Source organism: Erpetoichthys calabaricus, chromosome 4 (assembly GCF_900747795.2).
Source record: "Erpetoichthys calabaricus chromosome 4, fErpCal1.3, whole genome shotgun sequence".
In the NCBI taxonomy this organism is placed as follows: domain Eukaryota; kingdom Metazoa; phylum Chordata; class Cladistia; order Polypteriformes; family Polypteridae; genus Erpetoichthys; species Erpetoichthys calabaricus.
In genome coordinates this window covers 120,552,480-120,579,587 of record NC_041397.2, presented here as the reverse complement: position 1 = coordinate 120,579,587, position 27,108 = coordinate 120,552,480, and the positions used below count along the sequence as shown (strand labels likewise).

At 36.5% G+C, this 27,108-nt stretch overlaps 1 protein-coding gene and 1 non-coding gene across 2 annotated transcripts; one reads left to right on the top strand and one right to left on the bottom strand.

Annotated features, from left to right (window-relative positions):
• On the top strand, nt 1-26,598 carry cpox (coproporphyrinogen oxidase). Its single transcript, XM_028799724.2, has 7 exons — nt 1-659; nt 2,644-2,787; nt 3,711-3,821; nt 15,842-15,983; nt 20,348-20,566; nt 23,937-24,041; nt 26,380-26,598. The coding sequence occupies exons 1-7, from the start codon at nt 158-160 to the stop codon at nt 26,462-26,464; spliced, it is 1,308 nt and encodes a 435-aa protein (XP_028655557.1). The 5' UTR covers nt 1-157; the 3' UTR covers nt 26,465-26,598.
• Nucleotides 2,000-2,071, bottom strand: trnaq-cug (transfer RNA glutamine (anticodon CUG)). The gene has a single exon. It is a non-coding gene; the product is annotated as a tRNA-Gln (tRNA).
• Nucleotides 26,599-27,108: the final 510 nt, after the last annotated feature.

Below are 27,108 nucleotides of genomic sequence, written 5' to 3'. Positions count from 1 at the left end.
GCTTAGTATGAACTACAATCCCCAGAACTCTTGAAACAATCTTGCACGTGAAGTATCGCGTTCAGTCCGTGCACGAGGAAAGGGCGCTCTCGTTTAATTTTACTCTTTGCAAGATTGTTGTTTTTGTTGTGGGGGCAAGGCTGTTTTTATAACTGCTATGTCTTCTTTACTTTTCCTCAGTAGAACTGGTCTGTCTGCAGGTAGACTGCTAATACGTAACGGTGGCGGCAGGTATACTGTTGTGAGTCCAGAGCTTTACTCGCTGTGTCACAAGAGTTCGAGCAAGTTTAGCGTACGCTGCTTGACCGGCGCTACAGGCGAGCATACCAGGGGCAGCTCGTATGGCAGGCGGGCACTGTTTGCAGCCGGCGCCGCTGTTATCGCTGGAGTCGTCGCAAGCTTTAGTCAATTTCAGAAGGCTGAAATGAAATCGGCAACTCCTCAGTCGAGGTCAAACGAAGTAGAAAATGACGTCTTGGAAAAATGCAGGACTTTTATGTCAGCCCCCGTGACGGACGTAGGAACCTTACAGAAGAATAAAGAAGACATAAAATCGAAAATGGAGCTGCTAATAATGGAGACGCAGGCAGAGGTTTGCAGGGCCCTGGCAGAAGTGGACGGAAGCGCGTTTAAAGTTGATCGATGGCACAGGAAAGAAGGTTCGAGTGTTGGCTGCTTGGGTTGGGTTGGGTTGGGTTGGGTTGGGGTGGGACGGTATGTATGCAGAGGAAGTATCGTATGTACACATTCATGAGAGGGTAGTGTACGTGCTGGTGCTCACGTTCGGTGGCACTTCCAGTTTCGCAACTGCAAATATTAATCATGTGAACATTTGGATACGTTTTAGCTCCTGCTTAAAGCCATTCATTAAGTGTTAAAAGAAATGCAGGCGTTCATAACCCTTACGTCATTTCATTTATCCTGGACACAGAATAACACAAATGTGTCCATTGTCTTGTGGACCTCATTAACATTCGATTAGCTAAACGCTCATCCTTAATAAGACAATTTTGCAACAGGCTCATGGAAGTTATGAATGTGTATGCATGCATGCCCAGTTTTCGTTTATGTAAATATGTTTCCTTTATGTGTATATCAGCTACTTTGGACAGAAAGCAGAAGCAGGCATCGAACTACTACTACTGCGGGAAATTTGCTCTCTAAGTAAATCTGCTGCACCGCTACGTTGATAATGTGAAAATCTAAGTTTTTGTTAGTAATGCATTACATTAGTGAGTTAGCAGGCGAACTGTGCCACAGTTTATAAGATGTAGTTATGCTTCAATAGCAATTTTAGTCTGCTGTTGAAGGGTATGAATTCAACTCTGCACCTATCCGAGTTGCAAAGTGGGCTGTACTACAGATTCAGAATTCCTCAGTCCTGGGGTGGAATCCTAGCCTAAGCATTGTCTTTGTGGGCTTTGTGAGATTTTTACTAAGTACTTCAGTTTTCTTCCTATACTACATAGCAGCAATAGAAATCTGACTGCTTTTCATATTTTGTGATAACCAGTTTAAAGAGTTAGTTGGCTACAGTATTTCTACTTACTTAATTTTGATTAAGCCCCTAGCAATTGATCCCCACAGGAAACACAATTTACTTGCAGTCTATTTTATAGATATTATGTATTATTTTAAAATTCACAATTCTTGGCAGTATTGCACTTTTGCCCCAATGGTCCAGAGCCATGAGTTCAAATTCCAGCCCGAGTGCAGTCTGTGTAGATTTGGCAGGTTCTGTATGTGTCTGTTTATTTCGTCTTATACAATTTCTCGTATTAGAAATTTGTTAGTTTTCGCATACCCCTTGGGGTCAGAGCACAGGGTCAGCCATTGTACAGCGCCCCTGGAGCAATTACAGGTTAAGGGTCTTGCTCAAGGGCCCAGCAGTGTAGGATCTCTTTTGGCAGTGACTGGGATTCGAACCGGCAACCTTCAGGATACCAGTGCAGATCCTTAGCCTCAGAGCCACCACTCCACCCCATAAAAATACACCCTCAGGTTCCACCGAGATTTGAACTCGGATCGCTGGATTCAGAGTCCAGAGTGCTAACCATTACACCATGGAACCACTGTATTAGTTTCTACAATAATTTTCTGGTTTCTTCTCAGATCCAAGGGTACTCTCGTTATAACCCCACCACAGGCAAGAAAACACCTTTATTGGTTTTTACATTCATTTACAAAACAAAACCAAGAATATGTAAAATTTGATTTTTAATTATGTTTAAAACATTACTTCCTTTTGAAACATTATTTCAGTCGTGAAGTTTCAAATTTTGTTCAGTATAACACCTAAAGGGTCATCGCCGTTCTACACATGAGTGAATGGTGAAGCGCTATCTGGGTCGAGTGGCAGGGTTATAACACAAGAATACCGATCCCAGAAATGTGAAGGCTTGACTGATGACCACTTGTTTTGTTTTGGCCACTTATCAATGAGTATGAATTAAAGTGTTCTACAAAGACTTGATGCAGTATCCCAGATTTTTCCCAGGTTAATTAATTTTTCGTCCACAACTAAGACCCTTACTAAAATAAAAGCAGGTTTCAGAAATGAGTAAAACAAGAAAAACAATAAAATAAAATTTGTGCCCTGTCAGACTAGTAGTAGTTAATATATAATAAACTCTTCTTTTGTAGGAGGAGGAGGCATCAGCTGTGTCTTACAAGATGGTAATGTGTTTGAGAAAGCTGGGGTAAACGTATCAGTGGTGTCTGGCTATCTTTCTGAAGAAGCTGCCCAGCAGATGAGAAGCAGAGGCAAACCCCTAAAAGGAAAGGATGGTAAGATTCTCCTTTATACATGGCAGCAAGGAGTAAAAAAAAAAAACAGTATAATAATACATGTTGAAAAGTTTGGAATTGTTTTGTATGGCCCTCTCATTTTTCAGTTGTTATCCTACCTGATTTCCTTAAAGTCACCGGTACTGTAAACAGCATATTATTTAATGTATGCTTAGTTTTTCAAAAATAATAATGTAGGCGTAACATTTTTCAGTACTTGCGTGTTTCATACTCAACTGTGATAGATTTTTCTGCAACCATACTGTATGTATATATAGAAATGTCTTTTTAAAGTGTTTTGTAACTAGAGTGTAAAGTGCATTTTGAAAATCAGAAATATTTCAATACAATGTAAAGCACCTCTACTTAAGTTACATTGTAAAAGTTTATTTTTGTTATTAATACATTTTAGCTAGTCTACCTGTGTTGAATATTTGCTTTTTAAGCGTGAATCGTTGTTTTATACTTGTTTTGGTGCAAATAAAGTATTTAAAGTAGTGTATTACTTATTCATTCCATGGCAATGTTCTTTTGTGTGTGATTTCCAAGGGATCTTCCAACAGTTTGATAAAAAAATTATATAGATGATTAGATATAATTATAGGTTTATAGATTTGTAGTGTCATTATAGCCACATGTACAGAGTACACTATTTCATGCATTACCTGCATGTGCTAGTCAATATGCATCATATAACTGTAATTAGAAGTTTATTCACTATACTAATTGTATTACAGCAATAATTTTTTCTACCAGTTAATATTTAATTTCAGATTTAAATGTGTACGTCATGTAATGTTAATTTCAGAAGAAGGCATTTTGTGCAACAGTTTAAACTGAATCTGACTTTTTTTGTGTATTATCATTTTTGTGTACAGATAAGCAAGTTTCCATAAAAATTAGTTACCTGTTTTTGTCTATAGGAAAACTACCTTTTTGTGCCATGGGAGTGAGCTCTGTTATCCATCCTAAAAATCCACATATTCCTACAATACACTTCAATTACAGATACTTTGAAATTGAAGAAGAAGATGGTGAGAATATATATATTTATGAATTTTCTTTGTTAGCTGTTTTATTTATCTTTTACAGGATTCTAGTTTTTGAAGGGGCTGCACAATGGATGTAGAGATGTCTCTTTAGAAATGAAAGAAAATGTGTATTGTGACTTTAGTTGTATTTTATGACATCTCAGACTATAAGCATGACTAAAACTAGGCAGCATTTACAGTTAGGTAAGTCTATTGTTTTAATGTAGCCTGACACTTTAAATTTTTATGAGTTTTATTTGTATAGACTGTTAAGAGGACTATAAACTGACATGACTGCATATTTTAAGTTGTTCACATTTTAACCATAAAAAAACAAATGAACAATGCATCATTTGGCTCCTCCTGACTGTAAACTGGATGTGTAGGTTAAAAAAAATAGATGCATGAGATTAAGTGTGCTAAGTATAAATTGATTAAGGAGTTTGTGGTTGGTAGTAATTGCAAGTACCTAGTTTTCATGTTGCATTATGTTTATAAACTATAGAAGCCCAGCTTCACTCTCCATCTCCTGAATTCAGGTTAACTGCATATTGCAGCATCAAGTATACACTGCATGCTTTTCAAACAAAAACATTTAGCTTTTCTAAAACAGACATTCATTTTCAGTGTGGTATGTTAATATGATATGATGAAGAAAAATGTATTTGATTGAAGGCTATTCCAGGAACTATAGAAAACTGGAACATGAATTGCTGTTTCTGTTTCAAGAGTAAAATTTATCATTTTAACATCCCTTTTTAACAAAGTAAAAAAGGAGACAAAAGATTTGCAAATTAACATTTTTTAAGATAAAATGTGAAGCAATTACAGGCAAATGTCAGTAACAAATAAAAACTGACAATTCAGAATATTTCGATTTTTCTTACTAACTGATACAACGTTTTAACAGGCAGTTATGTAATTAATAATAATATAAATAAAATGTATAGCGCCTTTCCCATGCTCAAGGCAATTACATAATATAATAAAGAACGGCAGAATATACAGTATATAGCATTGTACAAACCAGATAAATAAAGAAGATTAAGACAGTAAATTCTGAAAAAAAAACAGACAACATAATTGATGGTCTAGCACACACACATACAGGTTACATGAGCATCTTGACAGAGAAGTAAACTGAGAGAAAGGTAATAAAGTCAAGTAGAGCTAAAAGCCTTCCTGAACAGATGAGTTTTGAGTTGTTTTTTAAAAGAATTCATGGAGTCAGCTGACCTGATTAATTTTGGTAGGTCATTCCAGAGTCTGAGCGCTATACAGCTGAAGGCCCTGTCACCCATGGAGTGTAGATTAGTGTGGGGCACAACAAGATTACCAGAATCAGAGGACCTTAGTGGGCGGACAGGCACATAGTGATGGAGAAGGTCACTGATGTAGTTTGGTGCGAGGTTATTTAAAGCTTTGTAGGTTATTAGTAGGATTTTATATTCGATTCTGTAGGACACAGGGAGCCAGTGAAGACAGAGCAGGATGGGTGTGATGTGCTCGCTGCTGCTGGTTCGAGTAAGGACTCTTGCAGCTGAGTTTTGAATAAGCTGGAGCTGTGATATAAGATTAGAAGGGGCACCTGCCAGTAGGGAATTACAATAATCGATGCGGGATGTGATAAAAGCATGGACAAGTTTCTCAGCATTAGAGAAGGAGAGGAAGGAGCGAACACGGGATATGTTATGGAGGTGAAAGTAAGAAAGTTTCTTAATGTGATTTATGTGGGCAGAATAAGTGAGGGAGGAATCAAATATGACACCAAGATTTTTTACAGTAGAGGCAAGTCTAATGAGATCACTGCCAAGATGGACTGGGAAGGAGCTCATTTTATTAAGTTGCATTTTAGTCCCAATTTGCAGGAGTTCAGTTTTATTGCAATTTAATTTTAAAGAGTTCTGCTCCATCCAGGTTTTAATTTCACTAAGGCAGGTTGTGAGCTGATAAAGCTCTGATGAAGTTCCACTTTTAACATTGAAGTAGAGCTGAGTATCATCTGCATAAAAATGATAACCCAATCCATAACTACGGATAATATGGCCAAGGGGAAGCATATAAATACAGAAAAGCAGAGGACCGAGGACAGAGCCCTGAGGGACTCCTTGTGTGGCTGGCACGGAGTTGGATCTGCTGTTGCCAAGACTAACAAACTCTTGCCTATCAGTCAGATAGGACTTGAACCACTTGAGGGCAGTGCCAGAGATACCCAGCATGTTCTCCATTCTGGACAGTAGGATGTCATGTCTAACAGTGTCAAATGCTGCACTGAGGTCTAACAAAATTAATATGCTAGTTTGTCCAGAGTCTCCTGCCATAAGCAAATCATTGGTTACCCGTAGCAGAGCAGTTTCACAGCTGTGCCGCACCCTGAAACCAAACTGAAAGGGTTCCATCAAATTATTAGAGGTTAGGTAATTGGTGAGTTGGGAAGCTACAACACGCTCAAGAACTTTTGACAGGAAAGGTAAGTGGGAAATAGGCCGGAAATTGTTAAGATTGTCGGCATCAAGGCCAGACTTTTTTAACATTGGGGTTACAGAAGCAATTTTAAAAGTGAGCGGCACGGAGCCAGTGCCAAGGGATGAGTTTATTATTGTTGTAACAGTCGGGATTATGGCATGAAGGCAGGATTTAAGTAGTGTGGTGGGGATGGGGTCCAGTACACCAGTAGTCGGCCTCATCTTACAAAGCAGGTTATTAACAAACGCAGAAGTGACTTGTGAGAACTTAGAGAAGGAGCTGGATGTAGTGGGAAAACAGGGAGAGATATAAACAGATGATATATTTATGTTAGTTGAATTATTTAGATCTTTAATTTTGTTACGGAAAAAGTGGAGGAATTCCTCACAGACTTCAGTAGAAGAGGTAGTTGGACCAGATGCGGGTTCGAGTAGTTTATTAACTACAGAGAACAAAACCCTTGGGTTATCATGGCTACTTTCTATTATTCTGCCATAATGGGTGTTCTTGGCAGAAGTTAGTGCTTCTCTGTAAGCTCTTTGGTGGTTAGAGAAAGCCTGGATGTGCACGGTGAGGCCAGTCTTACGTGACATTCTCTCTGCTTTCATAGATCGCAATTCTGAGTTATACCAAGGAGCTGAGCGTTTAAAGGAAACCTCCTTATGTTTTAAAGGAGCTGTTTTATCTAATGCTGAGTGAAGGGCTGAGTTATAGTGGTCAACAAAACTATCTAGTGTTGATGGAATAGGTGCAGACAGTAAAAGATCAGAAATGGATCCAGAAAGGATAGAGAGACAGATATTTTTAAGGTTTCTGTAAGAAATTTGTCGTTTACAGGTAAGAGGTGGGAGAGGTAATGAGACAGTGAAAAACACTGCTTTATGGTCAGAGAGTCCCAAATCAGTGCTGTAAATGTTGGCAACAGATAGTCCAGAAGTGCAGATCAGGTCCAATATATGACCGCCAGAATGGGTTGGAAAATAAACATGTTGCATCAAGTCAAAACAGTCCAGTAAGGACAGGAATTCATTTCTCAGTTTAGATGTGGGGGTGTCAATATGGATGTTGAAATCACCAAGAAGGATAATTCTCTGAGAGTAAGAGCTTAGGTGGGTCAAAAGTTGAATCAGATCGGATAAGAAGGATGCATTGTATTTTGGGGGACGATAAAGAACAATGAGACAGGACCTGATTTCGTTATTAGTTTAAGAGCCAGGCACTCAAAAGACAATGGACAGTCAATTGGGATTCTTTTAATGTTTAAGTCTTCTCTGATAATTACTGCAAGCCCGCCGCCTTGTCTTGAGCTGTGAGTGGAAAGTGAAACCAATTGGAGTCGCCTCTGTGAGAGACGCAAATTCGTTTGGTTTTTGCCAAGTCTCCGTTAGACACAGAATATCAAGTTTGGTGTCAGTGATGAGTTCTGACAGCACCAATGCTTTGCATTAAGAGACCTCGAGTTAAACCGTGCAATATTAGATAATGAGGCTTCTTTTTGCACAGAACCGCAATCAGGGTTTATTTCCACATAATGCAAATTTGGCACACCGACAATTCTATTTCCAGGGTCATGAGAAGGGTGGCATATTCCTGAGCAAATGCTGCCGGTGGTCTTTTCATTCGCAGCCCGGCGGTGGCGGCGACCTGACCCGTGATGTATATATTTCGGGCGCTGCAAAATACCGGCTCCTTTAGGATGTTGCAGTCAGACCATTTGCTCTGGACAAACTGTTTAATAAGAAGGAGTTTGTCATGAGAGTATTTTAGCATGATACTGGGCAATACTTATGTGAATAGCAGTGGAGAAGCAGCACAGCACAGCGGAACCGGTAGGACAGGCGGGTGTGGTAGCGTAGGTGAGCAGCCATAGCAAGCAGCAGAAAGCATAGCAGGAGGAGGTAGCAGGAGTTGGAGGTTCCAATACACAGCCACAAACAGTAACGCTTGGTAATTTCAGGCGTGATCGCCCCGGAGCCAAAAGCCAGATTAGTATTCGTATTCTGCAGTAAGAAAACATTTAATTTGCATATATTTAAAAATAATTGTCATTGTAGTTTAGTTATTGTTGACAGTCTTGATTTTCCTGTTAGGAATAGTTTTGAAATTTATTTTTATTAACTACACCAGCTTATTTGTTAAAGCCTGTCTTTATTTTCTATAGTGGGTGTAGGCTGTAAACATTAACCTAGTGTTCTAGTAATCTTGAAATATGGAAATGTGATATGGTCATCACCAGTTAAAATCTAGTGTGAATTATAATGGGAACAGTAGGTTTTGGTGACATTGTACATATTTTTATTTGTGACACATAATAATAAACAAAACATCACTTAGTAAGTGATTTGCTTTGGTTTAACTTCCTTACCGTTTCATTTTTTCGCAAAAAAACTGATAGATTACAGAAGAAAATGATCCATCAGTTAATCCTTAAACTCTGTGTTGGAATTGATTCATAATCCTTTATGATGTGATTAACAATAAGGATAATTTAAGATTAAAATCAGAACTTTGACTAAGCCACTCAAGATGTTGCATCTTCTTTTTAAGCCATTTGACAGTAGGTTTGTTGTTGTGCTTGTCTTGTTGAAATATTAATTGCTGTTGTGTTCCAGTTTCATCTTTTTGTATCTCTTAAAGGATTTCCACTGGCATCTCATTTTTTTTCTCTATTCATGTCATCATGTATTTTCTCAAGTCTTTCAGTCCTTGCAGACGAAAAATGACCACCTAATATTATTGCCACTGTCAGGTGCTGTCCTGTAAGTGTTGAGCTATGGTCATTTTTGCCACACATAGCACTTACAAATGGGGCTGATGTTTAGGAGATGACTTGTTTGAACATTCTTTATATTTGTATTTTCCCCACCATTTTACAACAACTGATTAAAGAGTTCCTATTGGGATTTTTAGTACCTCTAACTTTTTTATTCTTTACCTGAGTTGTGTGTGCCACCTCAGGACAACTTGGGGCTGTCAAATTAGCCAAAAAATAAGATTCTAGTACCAAAATTAAACATTAGTAATCATTCAAATATATTTGAACTTAGGCTAACAATTGTGGGCATGACATGTTTTCTTATATTATCATGGTAAGGATCACAGTGGTCGCTACAGTGAGAACTAACACCAACAGTAAAAATAAATCCTTGCCATACTTCCCTAGCTGTTATTTAAATATAAGAGCTATTAAAGTCCTGAGCAGGTGAACTGTAAAAGTGAAGCATCGGCACTGCCCTCTTGTTTTCAGCTAGTACTTTGTCAAAACACTAAGACATAAAATCAGCCATAAAAAAAGGGTTTAATCATTACGGGCCATGTGTACTGGTACCATCTTTTGTCACATTAATAATAATAATAATAATAATAATATTATTTTTACTTTTTTTTTTTTTTTTATATATATACTCATGGTGTGCCTACAAAGCATGTAACACTTATGATAGTGCTGCATAGGTCCCATTTGTAGTCTTGCTCTACAAACTTATTCTGATGTCTTGCTGCTGCATAGACTGCTGTGGGGAATGACGAGCAGAATCTGGATGGAGCCCAGGGGAAGCACTTTTTGTGAGTGTGCAGGGCACCTTCACTAGGGAGAGTTGTGTGACAGGTTTGAGGGGATAAGTAGCAGTGTTTTTAGCGCAAAATAGGCAAAAGATTAGTGGTGGCGCATCTGGAGTAATTCAATGCCAAAATTAGTGCAGGTAAAACCAATTGTTCTTTTACAATCGAAGGTCAGCTTTTGCCTTTGAATAAGTCCTTTTTAAATAAATTCAAATTGTATTGGAGTAATGGTGTTTGACCTGAAAGCCCAAATGTCATCATATCTGTTCCTCAGTTCTTGGGAAGAAACTATTTTGTCCTCAACTTACATTACATACAATGAGCAATACAGACCGGTCCATTTAATGTTACAGAAACAGTAATATAAACTTGACAGGGTATTACAGTCATTTATTGTCCTGGAACGTCGTCCAGTATCGTGTACTGTCCATTTATGTTCTCTCATTATCTGTGAGTCTGTATTTAAAATGCCCTGGAAGCCTCCAAATGCCTTTTTGAACCTTCCCAGACTTGTAATGTTTAACAAGAAGGTTCCAGAGGCCTTTGGGATGAAGAGCTCAGAACACCTGTGACCATCAATCACTTGTCCAGTATTACTTACCCCCATGTATTTTGTAGTGTTGGCTAAGAAAAACTATTATTGTCATGTTTTCATGGAGAAAGGACATAATGTTTCTGATTAACTTGACCGAGTAATGATCAATGCTGGGAAAAATATCCATGGGGGAAAAAAGGGGGGGGGGGAAGCTACGTTCCTTGTGTCACATAAGCCACATGTCAGTTATCCAGTCGCATGCTCAAAACATGCCAAACCTTGCTTTTTTGATAAAATATTGTTAAGCTAGCTGACGCCCGCCGTAACATACGGCGGTGTAAGAATAGGAACGGAAAACGGTGAGAAAGGAATTCAGAAATCAAGAAGAAATAAATACTTTTTGAAAGACGCAATTGTGAATAGGTGTTTTGGTGGAGACGACAGATAATGAGTCGAAAGATCTAACTCTAGAAAACAATAACAACCCAAAAAGATGTTGTTATAGAATGTCTCTAAGTAATTCCTTAAGCTTAATGCAAAAGACTTGTACTACAATATCAGGTCTGTGCTCTGGTCTTTGGGTATCCAACAGTGCATGCAGAATTTCCGGCTAAGCAGGATTACACGTGAAAGTGATAAATAAATCAGGCTTTCCGAATTTACATACTATGGCCATGGCATCCTGATAGTTTTGTTGCATGTATCTTGGACTTCCTGGAAATGTGGACTGTAATATGATCATTTTGCCTACACGTATGTTGTTATTTTCAGCGTTTGCTTGCAGTGCGTCTGCTAGTCCTTTGTATTGTTCTACGCACAGATCTTGTTGATGTAATTAGAGATAGTTGAGACGCGCGCCCTCTGTTTTAACATACGCATCTAACGACTGTTGGAATAGTTTGCCGCTGGAGTGCAAAATACTAAATGCATTCCTCATTGCTAATCTTGGCATTGAGTAAGCCTTATTCGCTTGACGGTTCTTTTATCGGGAACATGTTTTAAATCTTTGTGCCAGCCAATGTCTCCATAAGGGAATGAAAGTGGGTAAACCACAGGATCGCAATTTATATTGAGCGTGGAAATCTGTTTACAGGAGTTGCCTATGGGATAGATGCAAATGTCCCTTTCGGCAGGCGATTTGCCATCTTCTCCGACCAAAATCGCTGCAACATCGGTGTGACATGTCGGGGCATTGTATCGTCATAAATCCTGCCTAGGGTTTTCCTTGAAAACCATTCGTACAGATGCTGTTGGATTGGACTGAGCGATTTCATGCATGTGTTTGTATAATTTAGCGAAAGGGTTGATGGTTCTGATCATGGAATCTAGCTGGAGAAGTAAATTTTCGCTGCATGCAGTTTGCTTTATTTTGTAGGCATACTTCAGTAGCTTGTGCTGTGTCAAAAACATACAACTGTCCAGGCAGTGTGGGGAAGGGTTTGGAAGAGGACGAATGGGAATCGAGAAATGCCGTGTTGGCTGCGTGTGGACGGGACCGGTTTTGAAGAGAAGCCACAGGCAGTGTGGGGAAGGGTTTGGAATTTGACGAATAGGAATCGAGAAGTGCCGTGTCGGCTGCATGTGGGTGGGACCGGTTTTGAAGTGGAAGCAGGACGAACCAGAAGATAATGTATGATTTAGCAAAGGGGTTGATGGTTCTGAGCATGGAATCTAGCTGGAGAAGTTAATTTTTGCTGTATGCAGAGTTTGCTTTATTTTGTAAGCGTACTTCAGTAGCTTGCACAGTGTCAAAAACATACAACTGTCCAGGCAGCGCGGGGAAGGGTTTGGAAGAGGGCGAATAGGAATCGAGAAATGCTGTGTCGGCAGCGTGTGGGCGGGACCGGTTTTGAAGAGGAGCCACAGGCAGCGTGGGGAAGGGTTTGGAAGAGGACGAATAGGAATTGAGAAATGCCGTGTCGGCTGCGTGTGGGCGGGACCGGTTTTGAAGTGGAAGCAAGACGAACCAGAAGAGAAATATATATATATATTAAAGAGATAGTTACTTCCAGAATAAACAATGAACTAAAGCATCATGAGAGACTTTTTGAATTGAACAACAACAACATTTATTTATATAGCACATTTTCATACAAAAAGTAGCTCAAAGTGCTTTACATAATGAAGAAAAGAAAAATAAAAGACAAATAAGAAATTAAAATAAGACAACATTAGTTAACATAGAAAGGAGTAAGGTCCGATGGCCAGGGTGGACAGAAAAAACAAAAAAAAAACTCCAGAAGGCTGGAGAAAAAAATAAAATCTGTAGGGGTTCCAGGCCATGAGACCGCCCAATCCCCTCTTGGCATTCTACCTAACATAAATGAAATAGTCCTCTTTGTAGTTCGGGTTTTCACAGAGTCACTTGATGCTGATGGTCATACAGACTTCTGGCTTTTAATCCATCCATCATTGCTGGATCATCATGGTGCTTTGGGTAGATGGTGGTGGCGCACGCCACCACCAACAGGACACCGGAAAAGGAAACAGAAGAGAGAGTAGGGGTTAGTACAGATTTTGAATGAATAGTTATTATAATGAATTGGATATACAGAGTAGCAGGATTAAATTACAGTGAAGTTATGAGAAGGCCGTGTTAAAATAATGTGTTTTCAGTAGTTTTTTTAAAGTGCTCCACTGTATTAGCCTGGCGAATTCCTACTGGCAGGCTATTCCAGATTTTAGGTGCATAACAGCAGAAGGCCGCCTCACCACTTCTTTTAAGTTTTGCTCTTGGAATTCTAAGGAGACACTCAGTTGAGGATCTGAGGTTACGATTTGGAATATAAGGTGTCAGACATTCCAATATATAAGACGGGGCGAGATTATTTAAAGCTTTATAAACCATAAGCAGAATTTTAAAGTCAATTCTGAATGACACAGGTAACCAGTGTAGTGACATCAAAACTGGAGAAATGTGTTCGGATTTTCTTTTCCTGGTAAGGATTCAAGCAGCTGCATTCTGCACTAATTGCAAACGATTGATGTCTTTTTTGGGTAGTCCTGAGAAGAGTGCGTTACAGTAATCTAGCCGACTGAAAACAAACACATGAACTAATTTCTCTGCATCTTTCGATGATATAAGAGGTCTAACTTTTGCTATGTTTCTTAGGTGAAAAAATGCTGTCCTAGTGATCTGATTAATATGCGATTTTAAAATTCAGATTACAATCAACGGTTACCCCTAAGCTTTTTATCTTCCGATTTGACTTTTAATCCTAATGCATCCAGTTTATTTCTAATAGCCTCATTGTATCCATTATTGCCAATCACTAAGATTTCGGTTTTTTCTTTATTTAATTTGAGAAAGTTACTATTCATCCATTCTGAGATACAGGTTAGACATTGTGTTAGCGAATCAAGAGATTTGGGGTCATCAGGTGCTATTGATACATACAGCTGTGTGTCATCAGCATAGCTGTGGTAGCTCACGTTATGTCCCGAGATAATCTGACCTAATGGAAGCATGTAGATTGAGAAGAGCAGCGGACCCAGGATAGAGCCTTGTGGAACACCATATAGAATATCATGTGTCTTTGAGTTATAATTACCACAACTAACAAAGAATTTTCTCCCTGCCAGGTAGGATTCAAACCAATTTAAGACACTGCCAGAGAGGCCCACCCATTGACTAAGGCGATTCTTAAGAATATTATGATCAATGGTGTCAAATGCGGCACTCAGATCTAAGAGGATGACAACAGATAAATGGCCTCTGTCTGCATTTACCCGCAAGTCATTTACTACTTTAACGAGTGCAGTTTCTGTGCTGTGATTTTTTCTAAAACCTGACTGAAATTTATCAAGAATAGCATGTTTATTGAGGTGCTCATTTAACTGTATAATGACTGCCTTCTCTAGAATTTTACTTAAAGACCTGCCTCTCTCCATTAGTTGGTTAAGAGTTCTGTCTTCAGTTGGAAACATGTTTCTCAATCAACTGCTTTTTATTTTCTGTTTTTCTCTGTAATAGAGTATAAACTATAATACAGTAGTAACAGCTTTAATATACTTATACAGTATATCCACCACAAGATTTGTAAGGAATGATATTACCATGGAGTACCTGACTTATCTTACCTTGTGCACATTCTAAGGTTATAATTTATTCTGACATTTTCTTTGCATAAACTGGAAAGTACTGCTTAAAATCCTTACCAAAATACAAATTCAAAATTATTTTATATATATTATCGAATTTGTGAAAAAAAAATATATATAGAAAGAGAGGGAGATATACATAGGTTTTCCATGCTAAACAAGTGATGTCTGTCAGAAATATACTATGTACACATAAACATACTGCAATTAAAGAGTTTTTAGTAAAGTCATCATTTTTTTCCTCTTGATTTTATAATTTGTATTTGTAGCGAAAACAAACATGGTAAAAATTGGTTTGCTGTGTGTATAGATGCATCATATTACCTTAACTTTGGGTTAGCCAGTATTGAGGAATTTGGTCTGTCATCGATCTGCATACATTGGGCAACTTCTGGTTTTAGCACTTTATTATTTGAATCTTGGGCTGTTAAAGTTTAAATATCTGCTTTAGTGCTAGAGGGCCAGTGGTAGTGAATGTCAGTCTGTTTGCCAGAAGTAACAACCAATGGAGAACTGTGATTTTTTTTTTTTTTTGCCACATAGAAAAGACCAGCAAATGTTTTGTTTAAAGCTCTTTAGCAAAGTGTTTTACAGTGTTAATGTTAATAATTTGCCTCCTGAGCAGCATTTATAAGTAGCTTTTTCACTCATTCATCATTGACATGTGAAAAATTGCAGACTGTGGCAATAAAACCAGTAACTAGTGTAATATAAGTGATTTTTCATTTTCACAGTAATTTCACTATTTCTAATTAATGTTTAATAAATAATGATGGCTTTGCACGCTTTGAATTTTTTTTCCCCAACATTCCAAAGTGAATAACTGCTTTCAAAACAGTCTTATTTTTTTAGCAGCTTTACCGATGTGCTTAAGTTGAATTGTATACATTTCTCTATAACAATAAGTCACAGTAAAATATAAAAGAAGAGGCAGTATCATATAGCATGTTTAGAACTGATTTTATTAGTCTGAAACTGTTGTATACAATAGTGCTAGATAACCCATATTAACCAGACATTTAAAGTACATGATGGCAAAGCTTGTACTTTAAGCAATATGCATAATTGCATTTTATTTTAGGTAGAAAGTACATACTTCAAGATCATATTAGTGGGTTAGAAAGATAGATGGATATATTGTTGTAATAGCATCATTTAAATTACTAAATTCCAGTAGTAAAATGAAAATTTGAATAAGGATTGGTAAAGTTCAGTGTCCCTTTGTTCTTCGTGCTATTGATTTAAGAAAAAAAAAAAAGTATATTGCAGTCAAAACAGTCTTGTAGATTGGATAAACATACAGCAAAATTATAATCACATTTTAAATGGTTAAAAGTAATAACCTTTTTATTTCCTGAAGGTACAAAACTGTGGTGGTTTGGAGGAGGCACAGACTTGACTCCAACATACCTTGATAAGGCAGATGCTGCACATTTTCACAAAACCTTGAAAGATGCCTGTGACCAGCACAACCCTAAGCTATATCCTGATTTCAAAAAATGGTAAAAAATCTAAACACTATACACTGTTTTCTTTGTTTTAAGGTCATATTGTTGCTATGCAAATTTAATTTTAATTTCTTCATTCCGCTCTTGGTAGATTATTCTCAGGACACAAGTTAACTTGGAAAGGCTGAATATCTCCAGTTACTGAAAGTGCTTTATGTCCTAGCATGAAATGTGTAACACTTATTAATAGCCTCTGTTCCTTGGAATGTCGTATCAGACACACTGCAAAAGTAAAATGTAAGGGTTGTTAACGTGTTGAATGAAGCATGTTGCATGCTGCACTCAAAAGGAAAAAATAGGTAGGGATTATTTCAATAATAAAAAAGAGAAGAGAAAAAAGCCCTTAGTGTCACAAACTTTCTGCATGAACATCTTGCACAAAGTCGTAATTTATTTTTGTAATCCTATTTTTTTCATTATGAAAATAACCCTTTACATACTGTATTTTACTTTTGATGATGCATGCTAATGTAGCTTTTCATTAACAGGAGCTCTGTTTCTTCTTTCCTGTAAAGTATAGTGCTAGCAACTATTAACAAGTAAGAAAGAAAACATCCTATGGTAGAAGCAAACAAAAATAGAATCTTAGTGTACTCAACATTATTTTCCAGTTTTGCACATTTTTCAATTTCAGTAAGAGATTAGTTTACAGTGATCCCTCGCTATATCGTGCTTCGACTTTTGCGGCTTCACTCCATCACGGATTTTATATGTAAGCATATCTAAATATATATCACGGATTTTTCGCTAGTTCGTGGATTTCTGCGGACATTGGGTCTTTTAATTTATAGTGCATGTTTCCTCAGTTGGTTTACCCAGTTTATTTCATACAAGGGACGCTATTGGCGGATGGCTGAGAAGCTACCCAATCAGAGCACGTATTATGTGTTAAACTCCTCAATGATATATGATATGCTTCCCACTCGATGCTTCTCATACTTAAAAGCCCGAATAGCACCTATTGATTTTTGATTGTTTGCCTGCCTCTCTCTCTCTCTCTCTCTTTCTCTCTCGTTCTCTCTCTCTCTCTCTCTCTCTCTCTCTGACATTCTCTGCTCCTGACGGAGAGGGTGTGAGCAGAGAGGCTGTTCACACACTGGCCTAGAGGATACAGACGCTCCTCTAAAAAATGCTGACTACCTTCACATTGCTCCCTTCCTTATGGCTGCTTTGTCTGGTGGTGCTTCGCATACTTAAATGCCAAACAGAACCTATTGATTTTTGATTGTTTGCTTTTCTCTCTCTCTCTGACATTATCTGCTCCTGAAGCGCACTCCTTTGAAGAGGAAGATATGTTTGCATTCTTTTAATTGTGAGACGGAACTGTCATCTCTGCCTTGTCATGGAGCAAAGATTAAACTTTTGAAAAAGAGACAAATATTTGTTTGCAGTGTTTAAAAGTCCCTGTCTCTACAAGGGTGTTATTTCATGTCTAGAGGGCTCTAATACTGTTAAAAAACTTATATAGAAGGTCGAAAACAGATTTTCTATGCTCTGTGAAAATATTCGATTTATAAATAAAGAATCCTACTTCGCGGAAATTCATTTATCGCGGTAGAGTCTGGAACTGATTAACCACGATAAACGAGGGTCGACTGTAATTTTTAGTTAATTAGATGAATAGCTGTTGTGACATACAGTATTTATAGTTTTCTGCATTAATATTATGATTTTCATGTGTATACTAAATTTATTTTAATTACTATACAATATATTACAGTATAGAAATATTTTCTACAATTTGTTTGCTATATTAGAGATACAGTACATGGATGGTAGCGGTTTAAAAAAAAAAAAAAAAAAGTTTTATGCCCCGCTATTTCATTTCTTTGAAATTGCAATGTCATAGTTAATCAGAATTGTCATGTAGAAATGCGCAACTTAATTTTTTTCATCAACCTACCATAGATACTCGCATATCAGTCGATCTCGCAGATAAGTTGCGTGTATTGTTTAAGCCGAAAATTACGAAATTTGTTATTACCCGCGTATAAGTCGAGGGTAAAACTTGACAGCTATCAGAGATAGAGGGAGACAATCAGCTGTTAATGGCGACAAAACTCACTGTCACGTCACAGGCATTCCCTCTGTGCTTGGAGAAATGCTAGACTCATTGACTCGGCAACTAATCCTTGCATGTGCGTGAGTTGCGAAATGTAAACAAAGGCAAGATGGCGTCGATATGTCACAAGGGAGCGAAGCAAATGCAGAAAAGAAAACACTCGGCAGATGATGTTTTGCACATTATCGTTGAGCCGGACTCTGATTTTTCAGAATCGGATTTTATTGACAGTGATCAGGAATTGAGCAAGAGAATGAGAAGCCGGCATCAGCTGATCGGCTGCCAGCTGAACGCGTTCGCGCAGCTGATGCAGCTACGGCAAGTTTCGCGTGGGAGGAATACCCAGACATTGATCCGTGGGAGCCGAACTGGCTACTGAATTCACAAGACAGCATGGCTTGCTGTTGGACACGACAGATCACCCGCTGCTGGACTACTTCAGGATGCTCTCTCCTGATCCTGCTTTTCAGCTACTGTCAGACGAGAAAAACAGGTAGGCAGAGAAACTTTTTGAATCGCAGGCTGCACTTGCATCGCATTGATAGTGTGCGTTGCCTTGGTTCTTTTGATTCCAAATCTGGTTGCACGTGGCAGCTAATGGTATGTTTGTTATCCAAAACCTGCAAAAGCTAATGCTCAAATTAAAGTATTTCACATTTTAAAGAAGTATTTAATGAAATTAGAAAAAAACTAGCTAATTAGCAATAGTATTGCTGGCTTATAATTATTTCAAAGACCATGGGAAACGGCAGATGACCGGTGACTTAACACTGTGAAGCGTTGAGTGTACAATGTCATTACCCAAATTCTATGGACAATTGTGTTGCCCCACGGATAAGTCGATCCTGTTTTTTTGAATGAATTTTAAGGCATAAATGTTTCGACTTATACGTGAGTATCTACGGTAGTTTTATAGAATTAAAGATAGTCTACAAGTTTATATTTAAGCTTGTGCTGCTTGAAAAACTGTGGTAAGTGCTTTCATACTGTAAATTAAAAAATCAAAGTGAAGTTTAGCTAATATGATAATCTTTTAATATATAAATACAACAGACATTTTTTTAATTTAGTAAGCCAATTATTTATTTTTAAGCATAAAATATAACATTCTAACCATCCTTCTTTATCAACATACTGTGATACTCTAAAAAAGATTACTAATGGAAGGGGATTCGATGTAGTTCTGAAATTATCTTATGAAAAGTTGAAAAATAATTTTCTTCTTTATAGGCATAATATACCTTATGTTAAAAGAAATATATATTTTTGTTTTTTAAATATTTTGTAACAGGGTAAAATTATATATGAAAGAGATTTACTGAGACAGACGTTGCTGTTTGTACAGGCAGGCATATGTGGTACATGTGCATTACAGTTTCATTTGTTTAGTCTGACGGCTGAGGATCTGTTTTGCCTAAAGCAGTGGCTATTAGACGTGTGAAAGAGTAACATACTCTGTATAAAATATATGTTGAAATAACTTCTCTCAAACTAGATTTGAAATGGTAAACTATGATGTAGCTGAAATTGTCCAGAATGTTTCTTTGTCTTTTTAAGGATAGGTGATATGCAAGAGAGAGAATCGCTTAGGTCAGGACAAATTATAGTGTGTGTTTGATCCATCCATTTTCTAAACCTGCTTATCCAGGGCATGGTCACTAAGCAGCTGGAACCTATCCCAGCAAATGGGCACAGGCAGGAACAACCCCAGATTAGCCAGTTTTGAAATCACAGATATGCCCAGCTGCATTTGGATCTTGGAAGGCAACTGTGGCAAACCCATGTGGACCCACATGCAAGCTCCACGCAGTGTGCAGTTGTTTGGGGACAAACTCCACACTTATTAGTACAAGACGGCAATGCTTCTGTACTACTGTGTCATTGAGCTGCATATTAATTAATTATGAACATGGTTACTTTGGCTGGAACCTTAAATTGGTAACATCGTGCATCTGTTTTGGGTGACAAAGTATATTTTTCAATTAATTGAATAATACTGATGCTGTAGCTGTAGAGAAGATTTAAGGTATAATATTTTGTTTTTAGTATTCTCCTATTTTTGAGGCATTACATGTAGTCTTTATCATTATGTTAGTGCATGAAATTATTAGGTTAAGTGAGCAAGAAACTGGAATAATAGCTGAGAGATGAGAAATTTTATATAGAGGCATGGAAAGGTCATCATAAGTTTTTTTTCTTAAATATTCCCTGCTGTTTTCTCTATATATGATAAATATATATATATATAATATGAGAGAGAGATAGATATAAATATATTTTTATTTCTTTATTTCAGGTGTGACAAGTACTTCTTTATTAAACACCGTGGAGAAAGGAGAGGAATTGGAGGCATCTTTTTTGACGATCTGGAGTCGCCTTCTAAGGCAGAAGTGTTTGAGTTTGTGAAGAGTTGTGCCAAAGCGGTTGTGCCTTGTTATATTCCTATTGTGAAAAAACATGTCAATGATTCTTTTACTTCTGAAGAGAAACATTGGCAACAGCTTCGACGGGGCAGGTAAATTCAGAATATCTTGACAGCATTCTTCAAAAGTACTTAAGGATTAAAAACATAAAAATTGTTTTAGTGTGGTTTTTATTTAAACCCAGAGGTGTGTTCTAGAAAAGCATTCAGACATTATTCATAGTTCACATTAGGAAAGCTAACCTACTTGTTGGTGCTTTAAAGTAACAGAAGCAGTTTATTTTTTAAACCAAGATTTGCAAAAAGAAAGGGTATCACTTGGTAGAACTGCTTAGCTTTATGTAACAAATTTAACAAACAAGCAGAGACCATTCAATCCATTAAACTTTTTTTTTTTTTTTTTTTTTAACCTAATGGCAAAGCTGTTCCAATAGCTTGTCCTTTTTAATTATCAGGATCTTAGGTCAGTATTTTATTCTTTATTTCCATGACACTGTGTGAAGAAATGATTCCAAGCTTTCTTGAATATACTATGGGAAAGCTCCTTGCTAGATATTTTTGCCTTTGAGAAATTAAAATCCTTGAATTAGTTCCACAGGTATTCTTTTTTTTTTTTTCTACTTGAGAATAAAGAGGTTAAACCTCTTTGTCCTAGAGATGTACTTAAGTTTACTTTGATTTTCATTTAGAAGTTCATTAGTCTTTTTTCCTCAAACATGTAGCTGTTTTAGTTCAGATGGAAGCATTCCATCTGTTAATTCCTTTGTATTACCTACTGTATATCTAAGTAGACGTAACATTCATTTTTGTTTTGAATTATGAAAACAATCTTGATTATAATTTATTACATTCTATTTTTTTTTCTTTCACCACCTGTAAACTTGCAATTAATAATAATAATAATAACAATAATTCAGGGTATTTTTAAATTTTACTGAAATTCAGTTTTGTCAGTAAAAAGAATGTGTAGATACTGAATGCATGGTAGAGCATTAAAATATTAAAAACAATATTATACACGTTTTGATATTTGTATCATCTTGAGACATGAATCAGTACTTTGGAACATTCTTTTTTCAGATGTCAGCATATTCTTTTGTAATTTAAGGATTTGCTTAACCTTTTCTGTGGTCTATTATGTATCTCTCTCTCTCTCTCTCTCTCTCTCTCTCTCTCTCTCTCTCTCTCTCTCACACACTATCATTCTATCCACATACCTGTATATACAGTATATATTATATACACACACTATATATATAATATTGTGTGTGTGTGTGTGTGAGTGCGTTCAAACTACTGGCTGCTCTGGTCCAGGCACTGCTGATAATATGGACCAATGGATTTGTAAACATCACAGATCTTTTCATGTGATAATTGGACACATTCTCTTTCATTGACTGTTTTCAATTTATGGATTGTTGTGGTTTTGTGAGATACACCTCATCTTTGACATGACCCCATTTTATAAAAAAAAAAAAAAATGCCATGAGGTTTGGTGAATGTGAGGGCTACCTCTTTGCCCAATCCATTTGTGTAGTAGATTTTTGTCAAGATAGGCTCTCGCATTATGATGGTAGTGGGGAGGTGTTCCGTCCTGCTGGAAAGAAACCATATCCTTGTCCTCAAACACCTCCCTCATATAAACAGCACCAGTTGCAATGTTGTCTTAATAAACATTATATAAACACTCTAAATGATTATAAATACATTTTTGGGACACCGTTTGTGTGTATGTATGTTTTATTTTTATATATGCAACAAAGTTCAAACTCACTCTTCAACAAAAAACACTATTTCCTGTTTAGTTAAAAAGCTGAAATTTGGCAGAAATGGAAACTAACATCTAAGGCACTAGTTATGCTCTGTGAGAGGACAGTTTGATATACCTTATTTAGGGGTAAACCAATGAGAAACTACTCTAAAATCTCAAAAATACCTTAATGGATTTGATTGAAATTTGGAGATATTACAGAAAAAAGAAAATTGGAGATTTAAAAAAAAAAATGTTTTAATATATATTAATGTTATGCTACTTTAACCATTGTCTTAAATTTCCCAGGTGAAGCCAGGTAACACAGGTGGTATCATTATAAAGTTTAACTTGACACCGATTCCCAGGGCAAATAAATGTTTGCCACAGTTGTGATAAAATAATTTTGGTTTCAAAAATACTATACAGATTCTTCAAGAATACCTTTATTTACTTGATGATTAGGACTAGTTTTGCTAACTGCAGAATAGCTTACTTAGTCTATTACAGTAAGTGCATTATGATAGTTTTAATCATTTAAAAGTATTGTAACATAGTAATTAATGCATATTTTATAATTAGTACTACATAACAAAGTAAAAAATGAATTTGGTTCAGCTTGTCAAAAGGAAGGAACACTGCAGCTGTACTAGTAAATCACCTTAGTTCACTTTAAAACAACTTTTCTTGCCGTCACATAATCGATTGAGACTGTAGTTTTGTAACATTTTAGGAAGACTTAGTTAATGCTATGTTATTTAATTAGCAATTTTTTAATTCTTTGCAAACTGCATGCTGTCTGCAATTTGACATTTTTTTTCTTTTTCTTCAAACATCTTTTAGTAACAGTTATGGCTAACCTACTCTTCACTTGCCAAAATGAATTTTATTAATCCATTGTAATAAAGTGGTACATTATGTGTATTTTTTTGAAAAAAAGTTTCTAATTGTCAAGCACACTCCAGTTATTCCAGCTTTTTGCACATTTGGTGTGTGCACTGCTTTATTCATTGTCAAAGAAAACAATTCTGTTTTTCGGTTACTTTTATACACAGAAGATGCCATCTTTTGTTCATGGCTGTTACAGACTTTCTTGTACTAATGTAAATTTTATTTAATAAACAAATTACTTGTAAGTACTTGCTTAGCTCATCAGACCTTTACTGTTCTAGACATGCATAGACAATAAAATATTTGATGCTGGTAAATCAGAAAATATCTAAGGATATTAGAAATGAGTTTTCCCCATGCGAAAAAGAACTTTGTCATTAGTATTTCTTAAAACAGTTAACATTAAAAAAAAATGCGTGGCATGTTATAAATATATTTGTAACATTCTTTGCAGAACATACCTTCAGAATATTTATCTCATTGAGATTTTTAAGAAAAAATCTTTTATTGAAAATTTTCAGAATACACCAGGAACATTGGTATTATTAGCAATGGCAAATGCATGAGTAAAAAAAACTAGACTCTTAAGTCCATCTTACTAACTTAGTTACTTAATAGTCAAATTGCTACTTCTGCAGAATGAGAATGCATCAAATTTTAAACGTCAGCACTATCAAATGTAAATGAGAAACACATGCTGTATATATATTTAAACTAGTATATAGCAAAATTTCATGTTGTCAAAAATTGAAGTTTTCAACTTTTTTTTTTTTCTTTTTTTTCTGTTGAACAAACTTTTTAGTTTATTTTTATGTATTATAGGTATGTTGAATTTAATCTTATATATGACCGAGGAACAAAATTTGGTCTCGCTACTCCTGGATCTAGGATTGAAAGTATTTTAATGTCCCTGCCACTTACTGCCAGGTGAGTCCATTTCTTAAATGATTAGAAATATCTCTGTTTAATATTTCTTTAAATATTTATGAAATCGATGGGTATGTACTTCTCATACTACCTACTTCATAACAATTATTCACTCTGCTATTTAACCATATTCGGACCCCCATTTTTTTTGCCAGTGACTTTGATAAAAGAAATACAATGTGCTATATATGAAAAACTGGCAACAATGAATCCTCACCACATCACACTACACTCCTGTTTTATTGTAGGTATGATGTTCTTACTGTCATAAACTGTATTAGCTATATTCTAGACCTAATTGGATATATGTCATCCAGAGAGTTCTACTTTTGACGGTCTCTCTGCAGAACATTTTCCCAAAAGGCTTGGGGATCATCCAGATATTTATTGGCTTTCCAAGAGTAACATCAGGGCTTGTTTCAAATTTGCAGAGGTTTCTGCCTTGCATAACTTACCTGAATTCCAATTTTGTGCTCAGTGTCTTTCTCATTGTATAGTGTAGGAACAGATTTAGACATATATAAACAAAAGCCCTGGGTGGGTTGGTTGGGTGTATGGAACAGTCTACTCTGCTGATGCTCAACCACAGCCACTAGATGGTGCATGCATGCACTTTTAAATTGTTTTGATACTTGCATGCACCTCAGTTCTCACTACGAAAGACATGTGCATGGGTGTGTGTGTGTGTGTGTGTGTCATGGCAGTTGGTGTGAATTCTACAGAAGATGTAGAAGCTTATACAAGTGTGACTTGCACTTGGTGAGATGGCACATACTTGCACTTTTAGACATTTTGGCACTTGCATGTACCTCCCTTCTTATTTAACCCAAGCAAACAGACTCAGCTTTGTGGTACGTGCATATTGTATGTTCACACAATGAGTTCCCATACATTTGCCTGAGACAGGTTCCAGCCTGTCCTGCTCAATTTGTGCCACAGCTACACTTGACTACACATCCGCCTCAGGCAAGGTCCAACCTGCCCACTTAGCTGATGCCTCTGCAAGTTCACCAATATAGTTAAATTGCTAGGGAGTCTTTGGGTTGTTTTTTTGTCCCGAAGACCACACACAGCTAGTAATTAATAATCAATAACACACCCAGAGGGATGCCAATAAATTTTGGAAAGAGAATGATTTATCGTGCCCACCTGGAGGGACAACAATAAATGTAAGAACTGGAAAGATGAATTTTAACATGGTAAATTATCACTTTTGCCTTTGGTAATACTGGTATATAATCAAATAATTTGGCATGGTCCTATTTTATTTACCTTAGGAGTCAGGTTTCTGGCCTTTAGACGTCTATCAAGGTTATGAAGCATACTCGTTTGAAAAAACAGAATAATGCAATTTATTGATAAACACAAGGATTATAGAAGTATAACTGGATATATAAGACAGGACACAGACAGACTATACAGACAAATATATACTGGTAGCACAGAGATGTTGGCTGTTAATTTGCTATTTAGAGTTCTAATTTATCTTGGTACACATAAATAGTTTTACGATACCAAATCTTTAATGGTGATGTTTATGTCATGTGGAGTTGTTGCTTTGCTGTTTCTCTGTGTTCTCAAATGAACATAGAAGTAAACTTTTTTGTGTCACATTAACATTTGCACTGCTTTTATTTAATTACAAGACAACCGTTGCTGTTTGTGGAGACTGTTACTTTCAACTGTAATCAGTGCATTAACATGACATGAATCAAATTTGCAAGAATATCTTTTTTCTGTGTAGTGAATGTACTATCAGAGTCTTGCATGCATTGATACTTTTGAAAGCGCATAAAATACATGGCAATCTAATTTTCATGATGCTGTTAATTTTTCAGTATCTCTTTTGCAGAGTTTTCGTGGATGCACACATGCCAAGTGTAGGCAAAGGTCTATGTCATATGTGTTTTTGGGCATTTCAGTATGGAGAGAGATGTTTTTGTAGAAATGCAAAAAGTATAGCATGCCTGGGGATGATTTTTGTTTAAAAACTCTATTTTTTAAATGAAAACATGGCAGTGTGGACATAGCCTGTCACTGGTTGTGGCAACTGGTGGTGATCTGTTCACACTAAGTTGAGGATCACATTCTTGTGGAATGAAATGGTGCTTTTGAAGCAAATTTGCTCAAAGGGTAAAAGGAAAAAAGCTTCTTTAACAGAGAAACAGAACTTATGTTGTTAATCATTTTGTCATGATCACTTTTGTAGAATAGTATATACTGCATCATGGAAGCTGACAGTCTGAAGGAGAAGTATATTAACTTAGGCTACAAAACACTTTAAAAGTTTTTCCTATATTTGTCTTTTCATGCTTGTTTATTTTCTGGTTTTAACTAGATGGGAATATATGCATGAACCTCACAAAGGCACAAAGGAAGCTGAAATCCTGGATATCCTACGAAACCCCAAAGATTGGGTCTAATCAAGAGGAGAATGTACTCATCTTTTTCTGAGCCACTACCCCTTATGAAGAAAACTTGCACTGGGTGTCTATGCAAAAGTTTGGGTTTTTATTGCTTTACACAAAATGAATTATTCTAACTTTTTTGGAAACAATGTTGTACTGTACTTCTTGCTAAAATGTATTCAGGTTTGTTGGGTTTATCTAAGGACCTCACATTCTGTGTGTGTGCCTTTTTGTGTACATTTTTGTACACATTTTAATGTTAAGGGTTATATTTTAGATACTATATTTTAAAATATCAAGTATGAGTGACCATTAATGATGCTCTTGATTTGGATAATCTGAAGTACATTTATTTTTTTTCTATACTTTTGCAAAATGTACAGATGTAACAGTTTAAAACAAACATAACTGTTCAAAGTTTGGTTCAAAACATGGCCCTCTTTTTCTAATCTTAAACTACATTGATTCCTGTTGTTTTGTATGTATGAGACTACTATAGCATGTCAGATCCATGATTAGTTAATATAATTCTTATAGAACATTAGTCCAGGGCAGAGCAAAGACTGTCTGTAATTGGAATTCTGAGAAGGAAAAACCTTTGTAATAAAAAGTATAGTTATCCAAATATGTGTTTGTAGGTTTACACAAATTACAAAACC

Excerpts from the sequence above, each read along its gene's own strand:
- cpox (XM_028799724.2), top strand. The coding sequence starts at position 158 with ATGTCTTCTTTACTTTTCCTCAGTAGAACTGGTCTGTCTGCAGGTAGA. Across the intron at positions 2,788-3,710 it reads ACCCCTAAAAGGAAAGGATG|GAAAACTACCTTTTTGTGCC; the intron begins GTAAGATTCTCC and ends TTTTGTCTATAG. Across the intron at positions 24,042-26,379 it reads TCCCTGCCACTTACTGCCAG|ATGGGAATATATGCATGAAC; the intron begins GTGAGTCCATTT and ends GGTTTTAACTAG.